The sequence below is a fragment of the Macrosteles quadrilineatus genome, unplaced genomic scaffold (assembly GCF_028750875.1).
Source record: "Macrosteles quadrilineatus isolate MER2022 unplaced genomic scaffold, UCM_ALF_1.0 Scaffold_7__1_contigs__length_78375512, whole genome shotgun sequence".
Taxonomy (NCBI): Eukaryota; Metazoa; Arthropoda; class Insecta; order Hemiptera; family Cicadellidae; genus Macrosteles; species Macrosteles quadrilineatus.
In genome coordinates this window covers 77,107,509-77,126,601 of record NW_026542600.1, presented here as the reverse complement: position 1 = coordinate 77,126,601, position 19,093 = coordinate 77,107,509, and the positions used below count along the sequence as shown (strand labels likewise).

General features: G+C 32.9%; 1 protein-coding gene across 2 annotated transcripts in view; it reads right to left on the bottom strand.

The window, feature by feature from the left end:
- Positions 1-16,555, bottom strand: part of LOC128998208 (E3 ubiquitin-protein ligase RNF220-like) — a 160,681-nt gene extending 144,126 nt beyond the window's left edge. The window contains exons 1-3 of one of the 2 annotated variants that reach the window (XM_054424230.1): positions 16,471-16,555; positions 15,637-15,750; positions 14,556-15,009 (exon numbers count right to left, since the gene is read on the bottom strand). In XM_054424230.1, coding sequence (XP_054280205.1) covers positions 14,556-15,009; positions 15,637-15,750 — 568 coding nt within the window. In that variant the 5' untranslated portion in view covers positions 16,471-16,555. Of the gene's footprint in view, positions 1-14,555; positions 15,010-15,636; positions 15,751-16,273; positions 16,450-16,470 lie in introns of those variants that run through there. The other variant, XM_054424229.1, reaches the window with a different exon arrangement.
- Positions 16,556-19,093: the final 2,538 nt, after the last annotated feature.

Sequence of the window (19,093 nt, the reverse complement as noted above, 5' to 3'; positions counted from 1 at the left end):
TTCGGAACAATCACGATAGGCTACAAAGTAAATGGTCGACACGGAGTAGAACAAGGCCCCATTGTAAGTAACACGATAAATACGCGAGATCACCGAGGGAATTGAATAAACGGTGTAACAAAGCAACACCTGATGCATGCTCCGATAACATCACACGCGAAGCACTATTTAAATAATGTATTCAAATGCCGAAAGCTCCCGCGGACTGTAGAAGATTGAACTATATGATAGGTTGTAGGATTGAGGGAATTTGCGAGCAATAGATTAGCATACAATAGCGGGGTGGCAGTAACACCTTGTTAGCTCCCGACTTGCGATGGCAACCTATCCTTCACGACGTACAGGGTGTAGACGTAGAGTGTAGGTACTTGAGAAGATCTGAGAACAGTGGTCGCACTTGGTGTCACGAATACGCTTCAGTCTCCAGTCTCGCCTTTAGGTTCGTCCTGACAGGGCGCTGTTAGCTGAGTTCTTTATGTGATGTTCAGCCTAGCTACTTATGTAAACTAAGTAAACCAAATATGAGGCGACAGTGGTAATTTCGTAAACCATCAAACTAGCTGTGAGAGTTAATGTAGTACGATCTGCGATCAAATAGCTACTAAATGGCATTACAAATGCCAAATGGGATGTAGGTGCCCTACTAAACAGCTATTGAAGCACTGATCCAATGGGCTTCTGCGGGAAAGGCGGAATTGGCTCATCTGGAAATTCGCTAACCCAGTTTAAAATCGTTAACTTAGACGGACTCCGTTACCCAGAAAACAACACAAAGACTCAAACAACTAACAAGAAAAACTAAAACAACTCAGAGACAAAAATTAAAAACCGGTCTTGCGCCAGCAAACGTCATCTACACTATAAGCAATTACAGTATATGCATTTAATATCGTCCTATGGAAATTGTATGTTACGAATGTAATGTTGTTTAGAGTAGAGAATCAATTACGCTAACGGAACCGAAATATACTAGCGATTCATAAATGGTCAGAGTAGCAGAGTAGCTGTCGTGCATGTCTTCAATTTGAAGGTTTGATTTCAAGAGAAATAGATTCAGACGCAATTTATTGTTGTTTTATAAGTTAATGATGCGGTATGACAAAAGAACAACGCTGGATACAAACGTCACCAGGATTCGTCCCGTTCTTTTCACGAATAAAATGTAAAAAGGGAAATGGTGGAAATGAACGAAAAAACTTTAATACATTGTTGATATATTATAAACTTTGCCCACTAGCGAAGATCTTATTCCGAAAAAGTGTATTAGAAATTGACCAATTCTTGAACATAGATTATGCGCTTCAGTGGTTAACCGATTTCGTTGCCTTCCTATCGCCTTCTTCTTAGCGTTAGCACAGAATATAGATCTATATTCTGTGGCGTTAGTGTAGCTTTGATTTGTGTTGACAAGGTCTCGTAGGAGATTTTGGTTGTTCAAAGACCACCAAAATGCAAGTAATATCTATGAAGTGTTTAGAAGGATTTAACAAAACATCCCGCCTCCCATCTCGAAAGCTTCCCAACATCATGAGAAGCTGTCTCTGTCATTAAACTCTTCAATTACAGTATGAATTGATTTTTGAGCCGAAAAGAGTATTCAACATTTAACGGACAAACACGGATTTTACTTGCACAATTGCCTTGCTAGCAATAAATTAATAGATTAGCTGGGTCATTGGCGTAGCTCTGGCTTTCGAAACCGGCAGCAGTGTGGTGGGTTTGAAAGACAGCCACAGGAGGAAGTACTGTAATTGTTTTATCGGTACAGTTCACCTCGTACTGTATCAGCTCACCCCTTGATTCGTTTTATAATACAGGCAGGCGAGGCCCATGTGGGTGGGTAAGGTAAAAATGGGACCAACAATAATATGGAAATTGCAGATTAAGCGAACTTCCGTTTTCCTTGTTTGATTTTAACTTAAATCTATTTAAATAACATCAGGTTTAATGAGTACCTAGGTTTGCTGCTATAGTGACGGTTTTGAAGTGTGTTTTATAGCAACATTTTAATACCTTAGTATGAAATAAATTAATTTGCCAAGATCAAAATATATGCATAAACAAGCATACTACAACAGTTTACTTATTCTTCATAAGATCATGGTAATTTTAAGTAACAACTTTTTGAATTTTCTTCGTAACAAAAACACTTTAAGCTGATGAAAAATTTTTTTAAGCTCTTCAAAATAGTTTAGAGAGAAAATAGAAAGTTTTATGTTTTGAGGGTTTAAAATGGGAAACCCCAATTTTTACCCCATATAACTCAAGTTTCCTTGGTCCGATCATGCTGGTCTGCGAACTCGATTTTAATAGTTAAAAAATGGTGTCTCCTAATGTGAAAATTTAAGTACTATTTTGAATACCCTATATATTGCTTAAAATGCTGGTAACTCGGCTCCTGATTAAAATTTTGCATTTCTGCATTATAACCTAAATTTTTTTTTATGAAATATTTCACAATAATAGCACAAAACAAAAATGTTTACAAATATTTTTTTAAATATTTACTTAGTCAAAACCTAAAAATTGCAAATAGTGTCATATTACAAAGAGCATATCATTGTAAATGTATTGCAATTCCAAGCAACTTTCAAATTTAAACCTTATCCGTAACTCTTACTTTAACGAGTTATCAAATAAAAACATGTTTTCCCATATAAAACGCATGTTGATAATTATAAAAATAATGTGTCATAATGCCCAAAGAGATACCAACGGCTCTGCAAACGTTTCATAGGGGGAAACCTTGTTTTTATTTGACAACTCGAAAACTATAAGAGATAATCGGATAACGTTTAAATGTTTCATAGAATTGCAAAACCTTTGTCATTTTATGCAACTTGACATATGAAAAGATTTGAAATTTTTTAGTTTTGACTATTATATCTAGTTTAACTATTTACTAAAAAGTCATAATATTAAAAAAATATATTTTGTGATATTATTGTAATATTGCATAGAAAAAAATACAGCTTGGCTCATAACGAATGCAACATTTTAATCCGAGTAGAGGCATCTGAATTTTCAAGAAACAATTTGGGTATTCAAAATAGTACTTACCAAATTTTTTACATAAAGAGGCGCCATTTTTTTTATGAAAAAATATATTCAAATTCTGATCCCACCAAAATGTTTGTATTCACAAGAGCTTTAAAATTATGTACAATACGGAATATGATTGTATTTGATAATTAATTGTTAGATTTGAACTAGTGAACCCCTTGTTTTGGTACATCGTGTATATGGAAACATTTAAAATAATTACAAGTTATCCTTGGAGTGTGCTTAGTAGAAAACATTTTAATTTCATCATTTAGGACCAACGCTATGTCTGAAATAGATAGTGGACACCTGACGAGATTCACCCTGTTGTATGAATTTGAACGGACGGTGATTTTGGTCAAAACAAAAAAAGTAAAGTGGTCCCATGTGTCTTACCATGAGACCTGCGATAATAGCTTACTTCCCATATAGAAAATTCGCTCAAATCTGATGATTCTTATAAAACAGTTTTTTCCACGAAAAACATCCCCGTATGTTTTATGATTTGGAAAACATCTTGTATTCGTCACAAAAGCCAGACAGTAAGTTTGGGTTTCGCAAAAAGTGGACGGACAAGGCGCTCGTTGCATAATTCATTGAAGGGTGCTCGAATCCCAATCACACTCCAGTTATCCTGTTATCTGGGCCCAGATTAGACTGTAGGTCACCCCGACAATTTGTCCCCCAAGGTAAGATTAATGGTCCCAAGGTTCGGTAGCCAACAATTGTACTAATTGTACGCTTCTATTCACACCTAAGCTGTGGCGCCCCCATTTGTTAAGCTCAAACAGCCAATTCCGGAATTTACTTTCGGCCTCCATTGCGGTCTGCCGCTTTAACCTTTCCCCCGAGTTCGAAATTGGAAACCGCCCGAGTACAATGGGACCGCAAACGAATGGAAAGTCGAATATTTATGACTTTCGGGGAACTTCGATAAATTGTAGTTGTGACTACGATGAAATTACACCACTACGAATAAATTTTGCATAAATCTAGTGAACGGGTTTTGAAAGATTTGAAAATGAAATAGTAAACCTACTATCAACAGAGATTAACAAACATATTGTCCATCTTAAGAGTTAACAATATACAATGGCAAAAATGACAATACCTGATCCCGAAATACAGCAAATTATTGTTTATCGCATACCAAGATAGAACTCGAAGCATACCATGAGTCGTGGGTCATAATTATAAAGATAGGGGGTGTTAAAGATAATCATCATCAACACAGGAATCATTCGTTTTGGGGTTTGAATTTGGGTTTAAAGCCGCAGTTCCATGTTCCAATACGATTTACAGTACAACCAAGAATCTGTCAAAGAGTAAGAGGGTGTGATGTATCCGGTTGTAATACACATAGTTGGCTTTTTATCAATCCACTGCCTAATCTACATATTTAAGAATGACTAACGATTTTCCATTTCAAAAGGTCGCGGTCGTGGAGATAGTAGATACAGTCGTATATATTCCAAATAACATAAAAATAATATTTTCACTTCATCACACATTGTGTTGATAGATTCTTCTTGGAAGATTGTATTGCTTTCAATTTCCTGGTTAAGTACGATTACGTAATTTCTCAAAGCTCAAAAAATTATTTTCTAAATTGTATTTTCTTGTAGTATTTAGATATATTGTAGGAGAATTCATAGTTAAAATTGGAGTGTATTGCAACAATTATTTTCGTTAGACTAAAATTAATCTCAACTGCAATGTTTTCTCGACACACATGAAAGTGTTTGATACTGAAAAAGAGTATAATAAAATATATCTATGACTGAATAAATATGATAAAGAAATACAGTAATACAACTTAAGATGTTCATTTCACTCTAAAACAATCCAACACTTTGTATGCATGTTAAGGAATAAAATGGCAAGAGTTGGTAGGTGATTTTACGGTGGAGAGGGAACATAAATGCACGGATTGCTGCTTGCTTGCTGCACTTTACGCTTTATGGGCTATTAGACAACAATCCACGCCCAAAACCACTCACCGCTAGGTCTCATTCACCACGACAAATAGTAGGCCTACACCTGGTGCTCGAAATCGAGCGAAATATTTGTTTAGTGATCGACGCCGGTGAACTTGGTCATTAAAAGACAACTGTAACGTGTAGGTTCTATACAAAAAGAGCAAGCTACACCTGATGCTCGTTGGATTGTGATCAATATCGGTGAACTTGGTAATATAGTCCCATGTACACGTGATGAGCTTCTACAAGCAAATAGTACGCATGTTGCTCGAAATCGAGCGAAATATTGGTTTGTTATCAAAGTCGGTGATCTTGGTCATTAAGAGACAACTGTAACGTGTAGGTTCTATACAAAAAGAGCAAGCTACACCTGATGCTCGTTGGATTGTGATCAATATCGGTGCACTTGGTAATCATAGTCCCATGTACACGTGATGAGCTTCTACAAGCAAATAGTACGCATGTTGCTCGAAATCGAGCGAACTATTGGTTTGTGATCAAAGTCGGCGCACTTGCTGAATTAAAATTCTGTTTCGTACAGCACAATGGCAGATTTAAACACCATGAATCCCAGATGATTAAAATCTTGCCGTATTTAGAAAGTAGGAATTAATCGGGCAACACGCTGAGATCGGTGACGTTTTTGACAGTTGGATGATTAACGGTGTGACCGCACTGTCTATCGCAGTTGACATTTCAATTTGTCGCGTCCGAGAGTGGTAGGGTAGGGGGTAGGGGGTAGGGGGTGGAGGTGTCAGGTGTGGAGGTGAAGTGACCATCGAGTAGCCGCAGTTTCCGGACCTTGACTGACCGTTGACCACAGTCGGTCGTCCCACGGGTATCGCACCCTCACTACCGGCACCGACCCTCACACACAACAGCAAACCTGCAGACCAAGCCATAACACATTTGCCTGATTCGAAAATGCCATAAAAATATCAAATTGATCCCCTATTTAAATAGCATTATGTTTAATAAGTACTTAGGTTTGCTGCTGCAGGGAACCTAATGAGGATAATTTTAGTAAGATGTTAATAGCTTAAGTATTAAACAAATACATTTGTCAAATTTGATAAGGTTTATTTTTTTGTCCTAGGACGCTAGGCACGAGCCTGGGATTGTTTTTCACATTACTTCAGGCTAGACCTAGAGGTTGCGGCATCATCACTTAGATCAAATCCATTGCTGACTTGGCGGGGATCGAACCCGGGACCTCAGGGACTGAAGTCCTGTGCTCTAACCACTACGCCAGCTCGCTCTCCAAAATACAGTTTAATGAGAAACAAGCAAACTACAACCATTTACTTATCCTTCATAAGAACAACAATAAAGTTATAAATTTAAATTTATTTGGAACGTTATCCCCACTAAGCGCACAAAAACGATTAAGTATACAAAATTATTTGTATACTTAGGTTATGAAAAATTTCAAAGTTTACGTTTTGAGGAGCGGACATGGCAAAGCTCAATTTTCTATGCCATAAAATCCCCCGTTAAATACCGTTCTCATGGTGCGATCATACCGGTTCGAGTACTCTTTCCCATAAACGTAGGTTTACACGTTTGTACCAATTTTTTTTCGAATCGAAAGGTTTTACTCGAGTTGTCGTGTTACCAGGCACATTATAAGTAAATATACAGGGTGGTAGTCAGTGTAACAAAAATTGTTTTATGGATTAAACGCGGAATTAAACGTATATTTTCACGGTTGTGAATTTAATCAGAACACATCAAACTATAATTATAAAAACCTTGAGTGTACGGGCCGGATTTTTACCCCGCTCATTTTTAACCCGGAATTTTACCCCCTGGCCAGATATATAAATTAGTGACAATGGTTAATTATCTTCATCAGTTTTAATTTAATAGTAAATATTTCATTATTAAGTAGCCTATCTTAATTTATTTGTAACATCAACTAATCGAACAGGTTTTTAATTTTAATTTTGAGATTCGAGTAGGCCTATCAGGATTCGATGTTTGAAACTAACTGTTGGTTAATATGACGTATAAACAGCCATCAGAATGGTAATTGATTCGAAGATTTATTTAACGATTTATTATACAACCGTGGTAAACAATGTTTTTCGTTTGTATTGTAATAATAACAAAAAGTTGCCTTATCGTTTCTTAACCACGAAGTGTTCACCCAATTATCATTTAAATAAGCTACTCAGTTTATTTTACATCAAAATTAAACAGCAAATTATGTTTACTTAGAATAGATTACAAAATAAATAAATAAAGATGTTACATATACATTAAGATAAGCTACTTAATAATAAAATGTTTACAATTAAATAAAAACAGAAATAGGAAAATCAACCATTCTTAATAATTTAAATATCCGGCCAGGGGGTAAAATTCCGGGGGGTAAAAATCCGGCCCGTACATCTTCAGTTGTCTAACCGCTAGTTATATGGACAGGGGGTAAAATTCCGGTTTTATTGCTAATCTAACTAATCACGCTCTGCCTATTTTCATTAGACTTCCAAATCCGCGGGGGTAAAATTCCGGCCACGAACAAACTTTTGAGCGCTAAGGTTACTACGTCATAGTGACGTCAGCTTTGCCCAAGGGGGTAAAATTCCGGCGACCACCATTTCTACAATACACACCATTGACTACCTATATACCTCTGGTAGAGGTGTATAGTCAATGGTGGTAGGTATCTTACTAAAGACAGATGGAAAAACAAAATGGCTGCCCATTGTTACGATAACATTTTCTGTTACTTAAAAAACCATGGTTTGAAAAAACTTTGAAATTTCCACATTTTAATAGTGTTAAGTTTATGTCTATTAGATTTATACCTTTTGAGATACAAAGTCATGAAGTAGAAACAGTAGGGTCTATATCTTTGAATAACCCTGTATTATAACATGGTACAAATGCAATTCGTAATGCAATGATTAGGATTAAAAGTTTAATTCGATATCCTAGCATGTGCTACAAGCATATGGTAAAAATCTTTGTTTAAAGTTGTTTATAATTGATGTGTTGTATTTGAAATGTCACACTACTAGGTTTTGTTCAAATCATGAATAAAAAGTCTCAATATTCGTATGAATTTTAAATTGGGGTTTAATTAATGTCAATAAACCTAAAATGTCTATTCAATAAAAATAAATGCATTTCATTTGTATTTTATGAAAATTATAAATGAAAACATTTGTAAATAAATTATTTGTATATAATATATATTTCATCATCAGCTCAATCATTTGTTTCTGAATGTGATATACAAAATACTTAGACCACAGATCTTACCCTTAGAGCTGTCAGGTAACTAATCGAATGTATGAGGTTTAAAAAACTGATTAATGAATCAATATTACTTTTAAAAATTACTATAAATACTAATCATACACGTAGCAATGCCTCACGTTAACGCATTTCCAAATGATGAAATACAGCTTCTAGGGTCCTAAACTTACCTGCAGAAATATTTACGATCTAACTGTGCTATAAACTGTATTAAAATTGCGCTAATCATTCGAAAAATTAAGGGATAGTGTTTACAAAACTATTCGCATTTCCGTTACAGCTCATTGCAAACTCATGCCGTTTTAGTGTATTTGCTACAAATGTTGGACTATGCAAATTTCTAAGCCCAAAGTATTATAAATTTACCTCACACTGATACTGGATTCAACAACAAAAGGTTCTTAAACTGAAGTACAAGAGAACTGAACAAGATTTTAATACGTTAAGACGCCCGATTCTGTGGAAGCTGATCGTAGTAATTAATTAAAATCAATCAGCCTCTTAAACTTGTTCTGTTCAAGCCTCGGAACTTTGAAATACAAATCCTGATTACACGCTCTTTGCCCTGTTGGAACAATCAACATTAACGTAAGATGTGAGAAACAAACAAACTAAGACGATTTTTACTTGCAGTACTATTTTTATTTGTACGAATTCAAATCTATGGGGAGCTCTTTTTTTATTACATCAATATAACTTCGCAATTCAAATGTGTGGCGTATTATATTTATTTAACACTGGTCAATATTTTATTACAGATTAAACAATATTAATGACAAAAAAATAAAGGATGCGTCAACTATATGCAACCGTCGAGAAAATGTAACTGTTTTAGACAAAACTTTCCGCATCCCTACATACTTAAGGAAGAGTCATGTTGTGTGGTACAATGCACACGGAATGGATAATAGACAACCTTTTTTTTAAGCATTTGATATTTTAAATCAATAGGTTTCTTGATGTGTCATGTGCTAAATTCACTTTTGTGGCGTATAGCTGTGACGACTAAAAATACACATTAGTAATTTTCGTAAATTTTGCGCTCACGGAAGTGGTTAATAAAGCAGCATTATGGTTTTACATATATTCTACCGGTACATCAATTAATAAGTATTAGGTTATCCGTGCATGAACCAAGGAAGAAACTACGCAAATAAAAACTTAGGGGTCTCACAGATCTTTTTTACAAACTGCCTAAAGTAGGCTAACTATAGGCATATTTTAACCATTTCGCAAAGGGTATTTTATTATTTCTAGTGCATTTTCAATTTCTAAGAGGCATCTTGTGTATGAATATTTATTTTTATTGAAACATATGTCATTTTCTGCTATATTAAATACATTATTTGCGCAGTTGATATTATGAAAATTAAACTTTTTAATACGGCAGGGCATACCTATTAATTAAACTACATTTTGAGGAATAGATCACTTTGGTTGAATTATAAAATCAGTTTATGCGTCAAGTAAATTTCGAACATAAACTACGATGTCTAAGAAGAAGAATCTAAGAAATCTAAGAAATTATTCTATTACGAATACATTGAAATACATGCACTGTTAAACTATTCGTTGTCCATTTTTATTTTCTATCAACAGGCAATTTTGTAGAAACAACTAAGGAACAATATGTATCAAACTTAAAACGTATTTTATTTTTTCAGCACCATTTTAGACGCGAAAACTTTAGAAATCTAATTGAGCGAACAGTATCGATACAGCGAGAGGCGGGTCAAATAACAGGATTTCTTTAACAGCGTTGCTCCATGCAGTATTACTTTAAACAAATCGTAGTACCGGTACAAATAAAAAATTGTTTTGCTGTGTTTTTTTTTTGTTTTAGTGAGTCGGTGGCTCAGTCGGTAGCGTCGTGGACTTCGGGCCCAAGGCAGCGATGTCGTGGGTTCGGATCCTGGTCACTGCAGATAACATTTTATCAGTACAGTTCACCTTTACCGGCTCACTCCTTGCCTTGCTGTTAACGATCCACGGTTAAAAGAGGCCGCCAACCTCTTTAAAAAAAAAATTATAAATTTTCGTAAGTTTAAGTCAAGTTTTACCATATGCGTGACCATACTCTGTGTGTAAGCTCTGTAATAAGATTTTCTGATTTCTGATTCGTCTAAAAACTATACATCAAGCGCGTTTTGAAACTCGTGGTCGTCTTTTTCGAAAACATTCGTACCTTCAAACTACCGTAAAGTTTAAATACCGCCGTACCTACAATTTTAAAGCAACTATTTTATTGAACTCTATTTATTTGCGAGTGTAGATTCTTCTACTGCAAAAACTTAATTCCCGAATCAGCATTTTGTTTGTGATCCGTCATCCAGCCAGAGCATATTTAATTCCTCGCCGGACAAAGAAAAAAAAAACTTTTAGAACTTGTGTTCCATTTGATTATTTAATACTAAACACTGAGCAGTGGAAAATAAACAAAGCATTTAAAAACGATCCTAAGATATTATGATATTAAGATTTTATGTATTAGATATAAAACATCTCTATACAGTACTCAAGCTCATCTCATAAAAGGTTTTGACCAAACAGTTTGAATTAAATTAAATTAATCAATCGAAATTAATTTTCTGTAATTTGTATTACTTTCCTACTAGCGCCGCCGTCGCAAAAATGGCGTATTCAACCCGCCGCTATCGCTGTGTACCGAGTTATCATATTAAATACGAATGAATACGAAATTCAACCAAGAACATAAACGTGTATTTTATTATTCAGAAAAGTTATTGTATATGATAATTATGTATTAATAATTACAATCGCAGATATTACATTGATGCGTCAAACTGAATAACGTAAAATAATAAAATAAAAATATTACCTACCTAAATGTGTTTTGATATTTTTTTCTTTTCATACCCTACAGCTTTTAATTTATAAAAATTAAACAACAACGGGGTACATTATTTTGTTCTTATTATTTCAAATCTTTTATCATGTTTAACTCGATATTTATCTTGCTTACTGGCAACATTTAACTAAATAATAATAAGAAATATTTAAAAATCTGTTTAGCCTGCTTTATTACAGTACATTTCTATAGTCCAATACAATAAAAGTTTGAGGATATTTATATATTAATATAGATTTTAATTTTAAATAATAAAGAAAACAAAGAAAATGGATCTTTTAGTTAGTTAAAGTAACAACTGGAATATTTATATAAGGAACCGCAAAGTGTCTTTATAAGAAAATACAATCATTATTTGCAAATTCTTAACGAGATAAAAATATCCAATACTGTTAATAAGTTACCGCTAATTACTTATTAAACTTGTTAAACTAAGACTTTAAATGATTTCCTAATATGCAATTGTTTATGAGGAAGGAATCAAATTCCTGTTTGTTTTACTTTCATAACAAATGTTTATAAAAAAACTGATTTACTAAACAAACATTATAGGTGATATTTAACATTTTATTTTAACAAAGACTTTGAACACGAGAAATCACAAGTGAACTTTTGAGTTTAGAGCATGGAAAAGAGCAATGTGGATTTCTAAATACATTATAAAGCCTAGTTTCTATTTATTTTTACCATCAAATCTAATAATTTATGCTACTGACCACAAACATTGGTAACGCATAGGCCTAGACAAAAGAATGTTGGAGCTAAAAATTGCCATTAACTTGGTTTAATAAAGCAGGATAAAACAGAACCAATAATAAGTCGTTTATAATCATGAACAATTAATTAAACTATCAGTTAAACTTTACAGACTAAGTGATCGTCTATAAATTGTTACTTAAGAGTTCAATTCTAGGTATAAGTTATTTTATAATTTATATGACAATACAACACTGGTAGTGGTACTAAGGTTTATGTTTCCTAATCTAAAATAGCAAATTTAAGGCAATATTTTAACTCGCACTTGTTCAAATTAGCCAATGGTTAAAAATATTCTGACCAGTTGTGGGCAGTAAAAATTAACTTTAGGTTGAATAGATAAGCTTGGTGGTACCTAATAAGCTAAATAATTATGGTATGCAATTTTGGCCGAAAATCTTACACAATTAACACAAACTTTAATCATTATTTTAAAATAAAAGACACTTTTATTTTAAAATAATAGATATTTTTTTAAATAGATTCATGAATCAATATTACTTTTAAAAATGCCTAAAAAGTACTAATCATACATGTAACAATGCCTCACATTAAAGCCATAAAATAATGGTATTTTGGTCATGGATATTTACAAACAATATTTTAAATTGTTAGGTATTTCTTCATCAATTTTAAAACAAAAAACTTATAAAATATTAAATTGTAAGCCTATCTTAATATATACTTAATATTTAATTAATCAATTACCATCCAAATTTATTATACTTGATGCTCAAATCATTAAGGCTTTTATAATGATATAGGTACAAGTTCTATTATAAACTGTTTTATTTATTAATATAAAATAAAAAATAAAAAAACTAATAGGCCTTGACAAAATAGACATGTATTTTAGAATTTATTTTAAAGGGTTTAGTATGGTGAAGGCTATTAATGATCAAGCCTAATGAATTATTTTGATGTAAGTTGTTACTTATATTCACATACTATTTTAAGATCTCAAAGTACGGTAGTTGTGTATAAGTAAGTTGCCCAGTTTATTATATGAAACTTGGATTCAAAATTTAATTGATACAAAACCAAGAAATTTAATTGCTTTATTAATTAGTATTATGCATTTTAATTAAAACATATAAAACTTTATTAAAAGCTAGATTAGTTATAAAGATTAAGTAATTTACAGATCAGATGGCTACTTAAAAGACTGTAAAAATATTATAAAATGAGGGAATACAGTTTTACCGGTAATCATTATTTTAAATGAGCCTGTTTCCAATCTTTTCATTTAAAAGTTAATATAATTTCTTAGGCCATTTTCTGCTACAAGGTCACTTTAAGAAATTAAAATGGAGTATAAGAGTTTAAAGTTTATGGCCTTATTTCACATCAGGTGTGGACATGGTAGGATAAAAATAATGTCCGCCATGCCTATCCGTTAAACGGCAAAGTTTTTAAAGTACCTATAAATGTATAAATTCTGTAAATATTATGTAATAGGGGTATATATATATAATTTTTGAGATTTTTTTTTTTTTTTTTTTTGAGGAGTTATGATAAATAAGACATGAAACATTGCTAATTTTTCTTTAATACAAACGTCTTCAAGCAAAGAGAAAATAATGAAATATGTCAAAATGAACAAAACAAATAAATATGAACTGAATTCAAGAATTCAAGTATCAGATAATGGTTAGACACTCTAAGCTGGGTATTATATTATTTCTGCATTTTAAGATGATACAATGCATCTTAGAGTAATTGTATGTTTTCTTACTTGACTTCATTTAGGAGCGTCATATTGCCTACAAACACAAAACTTAAATGGCGCATAACTTACAATACCTTTGTTAAATTACAAATTTAGCGGAATATTTGGTTAACTCAATTATGTTGTATGAATAAAATATTGGTTTGTTTAAGTCCTCAAATTAGATAAAATTTAAACTAACAAAATTTTAAAACATTAGGCCTAGATCTATTGAATAATTCAAATACTGGAAAACTGTAAATTTAAAATTTTATTTGGTTCTTTTGGTCAATAACTTACCTGGACCTAATTTAAAATTTCTTTTTACTTTTTTACTGTGATATTGATAGGTACCAGTAATTTATACTAAGACGGCATACATTTGTATAACATCAATGATTAGGGGCCTAATCCTTATCAATGAGACTTTGAATAGCATTATGAATGTGCACTTTTAACATTTTAAGTTTGTTATTAAGCCCAAATCGCAAATAAATTATACTAGGCTATAGCAAACTACTTAAAAATATTAATCTAAAAATATATTTTTAAATACATTAAATATCAAGTTATATATTATATCAGTCACTTTCATTTGTAACATAGGTATTTAAAAAGGTAAAGAAGTAAAAAGATACAAAAAGTATTTAAACTACAGGCACCGGTAGGTAGTTGGATGGATATGGCTGTGAATTACATCCCACCATGAAAAAAATGCAAAGTAAAATTGACAAGCTTTTCAACTACGCTACATTATTTTTGCAGTAGGACAACTTTGAAAAATCTGTCTCCATACTGCATGTTTTCAATCTGGTTAAAAAACCATAAAAACTTGTTAAAACCAATGAATTTGTAGATAAATTGTAGGCCTTAGTCTATACATCTTGAAACCACTACAAATTTGCCATGCTTAAAAAAAATATTCATAACTTACGTCTGAAACCTCTGCCTTCATCTGGAGTTGACCGCTCTGTTACTTCCGAACTCGGAGTAGCTGTATCACGCTCCTCTGGGGTGCTGTTGTCTACTTCCTCCTTAGTATTATTTGACACAGGGGGAGTGGGGGAAATTGAAGCACTGGCCGGAGAACTTGATTCTGCTCTGTCTCTTTGATAGAACATTTCTGAATTATTTTCACCACTTTCCATTTTTAAACACTTAGAAGGCGGAGGAGCGAACGCGGAAGGAAAAGCCTTGTTATTTTCCGAAGTTATCGGCTGAAAAGCGGGACTGAAAGGAACTGAGCGAGGGTCCAAAGCCGGATGGAGATGAAACTGAGGTTGCAAGTGGTGCAAAAGATGGGCTGGCAACCCAGGATAACTGTCCATAAGCCGTAGCCCGAACCCTGTAGTACTGAATGGCACTTGAATATCCTTAGCTTCTTGTGCCTGCAAAAAATTAATTAAATTTAAAATAATTTTCTGCATACCTACATAACAACTGTCAAAACACAAAGTATAAGTAAACTTAACTGAGCAAATGTAAGGGCATTGCTGATATATCCCTCTACATTTCGCCAGTGAAATGGTTGTACTCAATAGTAAGTTTTTTATACAACCATCTTAATTTGTTTCTAGGCAACTGTAGAATGCATTACTGCACACTAAAATAAAAAAGGACTAACTTATTCATGACAAAAGTGACAATACATGTTTTATTATTTTATTTGCAAAACATATTCTTAAATAAAATACAAGTTTAAAATATACTGACAAATAATTAAGTGTCAATTTTCCTTTTAAAATTAATTAGCCTATATTAAATTTGCCAACGTCAAAATTCCTAAATTATGAATTGCTTCAAAAACTTACTCTACTGTAAATTATAATTATGTATCACCAATTAAATAGCAAAAGTAGACATTTTAGATTTAAATTTGAGAAATAAGTAACATTCAGAATTGCATCTGTATGACATCCAAGGGGATTCTTAAATTAATAGCTTAAGATTTTTATATTGATTAACATTGGTGATATTTTTTTCTAAACTAATAAATTAAATATAAATTTACTAACCTGTGTGTTGAAGGGTCTTTGCATTCTAAGGGCCTCAGGCAGATTACCGGCCTGAGAGAAGACTACTAAAGCGGGAGGCGGTAAAGGGTTAGGGGCATAAGCCGAATTTTCCATCTGAAAAATAAGGTTTAAACAATTTGAGTTGCAGACACTTTAAAATAAAAAGGCAATTTTATAATTAGAAGTATAAGATCGAGTTTTACTTTTATCCTAAAAATTGCAAAATAAAACTAATCCCTGCAATGCATAACTTATATTGTTTGACAACTTAACCTCATCAAAAATCATAACATTACAATATAAGGTATAGCAACACAGAATTATGAAGAGTAAAGAGTATGAATGTAACATTATTTTCAATAATGGCTTTCTAAAGAAAAATTACGAATATTACATGATTTAAATTTTAAATCAGCAGATATATCTAAAAACAGAAATATATTACAAAAGAGGTTATGGCAGTTTGGAGGTTATGTTTGCTAACAGATGCCGGAATTAAAACATAAGATTACGGAGTAAGAAGGTTAAAAACTGTGGATTGAATTTGAATCTACAAAAAATTAGGTAAATTATATTCAAATAGTAATGTATGACAAGAGGGTTTAATTAAGTATTTAAAAATATGTAACATACGTACAGCTAACCGAATTCCCCAAGGGTGACAACAGGCGAGTATTTATAAATAGGGTATGTATATCATTATGATAGAGTAAAAACAATTTTAAGATATTATTAAAAGCACAAGAATCTTGTGACCGGCAAGAACTAATATTATTACGAGGGTTTCCGTCCTCGGAATCAACCAAAACAACACTAAACTCCATGAGTACTTACCTACTCCCTCATGTTGTTTCGTGGTGCATTCTGGGTAATTTTGACAGGAGCGAGAGCGGGAGAAGGTTAAACATGGTGTACAGACGTTCAGCTAAAGTTGGCATAACAACGCATTCTATTGGGAACCAAAGTAAACTCTGGCAACCGTTTGAATTCACAGTACATGCCAATTTATAGCAAGGCATAATTAATTGTTATGTATATTCGTAGATTAAAGTTCAACTGTGGGACTCTATTTATTTATTCATTCAAACGGTAATAACCAATACGAATACAGTGAAAAACTTGTAGTGATACTAGTAGAACCTTTCAGACTGTGTCAATTTTACCTGTCAATTTTTTTTTCCAATGTTTATTTTAGTTTGTGATTTCAATTTTATAAAAGCCACAATGAAAATATAATTTTATTCATGATTATTCTAATGGTACTAAACTCACAGAATAATCTATATACCAAGGAACCGCTCAGAATGCATAAGAGTATTATCATAGCCTGCTCGCCTCTTGCTGAGCTCATGACCTTATCTCACCAATCCACATATTTTTCTTCACCACCAGTCTACCATCACTCATTATTAGAAAGAAAATAAGGAAGAAATATGCGTTTAGTTAATTAAAGCAAGTGTTATCTCGGTTTTATTAAAACTGAAAACCTGGAGGAACGACTTTTGTTTGTCTCTTGCAGCGTTGCAGCTACTGTTAATGAGACAATAATAAATACCCCCGCTGCACTAGTACTAGACTAAGCAAATTTTCATTTGCTTGATTGGAATTTCACAAACACATTTCGTTAAACATGTCAGATTTATTCTGTATTTAAATAACATTATTGATTACCTAGTTTTCGGATACAGAGGAATTAAGATAATATTTAGTTAAATTCAATTAGAATAATATGAAATGAATTATTTTGCCAAATTTAAACTAAACATAAGCATAGAAACTACAACGGTTTGCCTTTTGTCCAAAACAATAACATAGGAATTTTAAATTTATATATTTTTTTACTGTCTTCATGATCATTAAGTGCGAAACAATGCCTCAATTTACCACATTCTTCTTTTCTATTAAGATCTACTAAATCGTTTGGAAATACAGTAAATTAAACTGCAAAAGTTTATAGTTTAAAGGGAATACATAAGTAACCCCAATTGCTTACCCATGAAAATCCACCAAAAACACCGTTCCCAAACATACTTTTTCGCAAACTCGTTCTTAAATATATTTACATCCTAGTTTTACCACGAGACCTACTGTACGGTACCGGTAATAGTTAACCGGGGTAGTTATTGGTGTTTCCCTCTATGAGAAATTCGCTTGAACATTCATATTTTTCTTCAGTAAAACTAAAAAAACAACTAAAACTGCAAAACAAATTTTCTTGTCTTTATTTAAAAGATTTTACCAAAGTTTGGCAAATGTTACGAGGAACAAAAGGCAAGGGGTCGGGGTGAAAAAATGTGCCTTAGGGGGGTAATCAGGAAGGGATTTGGGAGGCAGGTCTGGGAGTTGTTATTGGGGTGTTCAAGGACTGAAATGTTTGAAAAATAAACAATGATGGTGCTTTTTTTAGAAAGAGTGGAGGTAGGCCTATTACTGGGTAAAACTTATATTGTTTCACTCGTCGAATCAACGCCCAGTTTTTCTATAATTGTTCTTTCTTGCTTGTATTAAAGTGAAATACTGATGTTCTAATATAATGTATTTTTTTACTACCAAAAACAATTTATAATGTTTCAAAATAACTTTAAATACACAGGTTTTAACGGGCAATAACTTAAATAAGTTTTTGATACAAGTCCTTGAAATAACGGATAGCCCCAAATAAATAGTATGGTTGGGTTAGAATGAATTGGAATTTGACAGCATCCCAACACCCAACAAATAACCACACAGCCAACCAAACAACACGAAACACTGTAATCAAACCTGTAAAAATAGTGGCACGTTTTGCTCTGATGTTTAACAAAAGAGTAGTGACTCCTGGGGCCCGTTTCATAATAAACTACGAGTTACAAGTTACAACTTGTAACTTGTAATTTCCATTAGATTTGCATTGGGCGATCAGCTGATTTACTAATAATATTAGTTTGTACTTTATTATGAAATGGGCCCCAGTTACTGTATAATCTATTTATCTCAATGGTTCAACCATAAATAAAACATAGAGTATGTTTAATCTATGATTCAACTTTAGTTGGGTTTCAGTCTTCCCGTGTGTCGACCGCCTAAAGTCGCAGCTTCATAACAGGAACGGGTATCTGCCAATGCGCATTTGGGGAGGTCTGTTCTGCTATTGAGACACTTGAGAAGTTACGTCATTATTTTTATTATTGTCATTACGACTTGTTTTGATTTCATTTAGGAATAAGATCAGTCAGGTTGGCTGCCAATGTTAGCTGTCACAGTTTTAGGTTATAAAAAATATTTTTTGTTTGAGACTGAAAATTAACTTTACCATATATGTTATAGAAAGTTACCGAGTTTAAAATGTGTTCACACAAATTAGTTATCTCTGGGAATGACTGACTTTATGTGACACTGTCTAAATGTTATTTTTAGTAGCCCATTGAAGTTGTACAATGTAACACATTAACCTAAATTTCATCTGTCTAAACTTAGA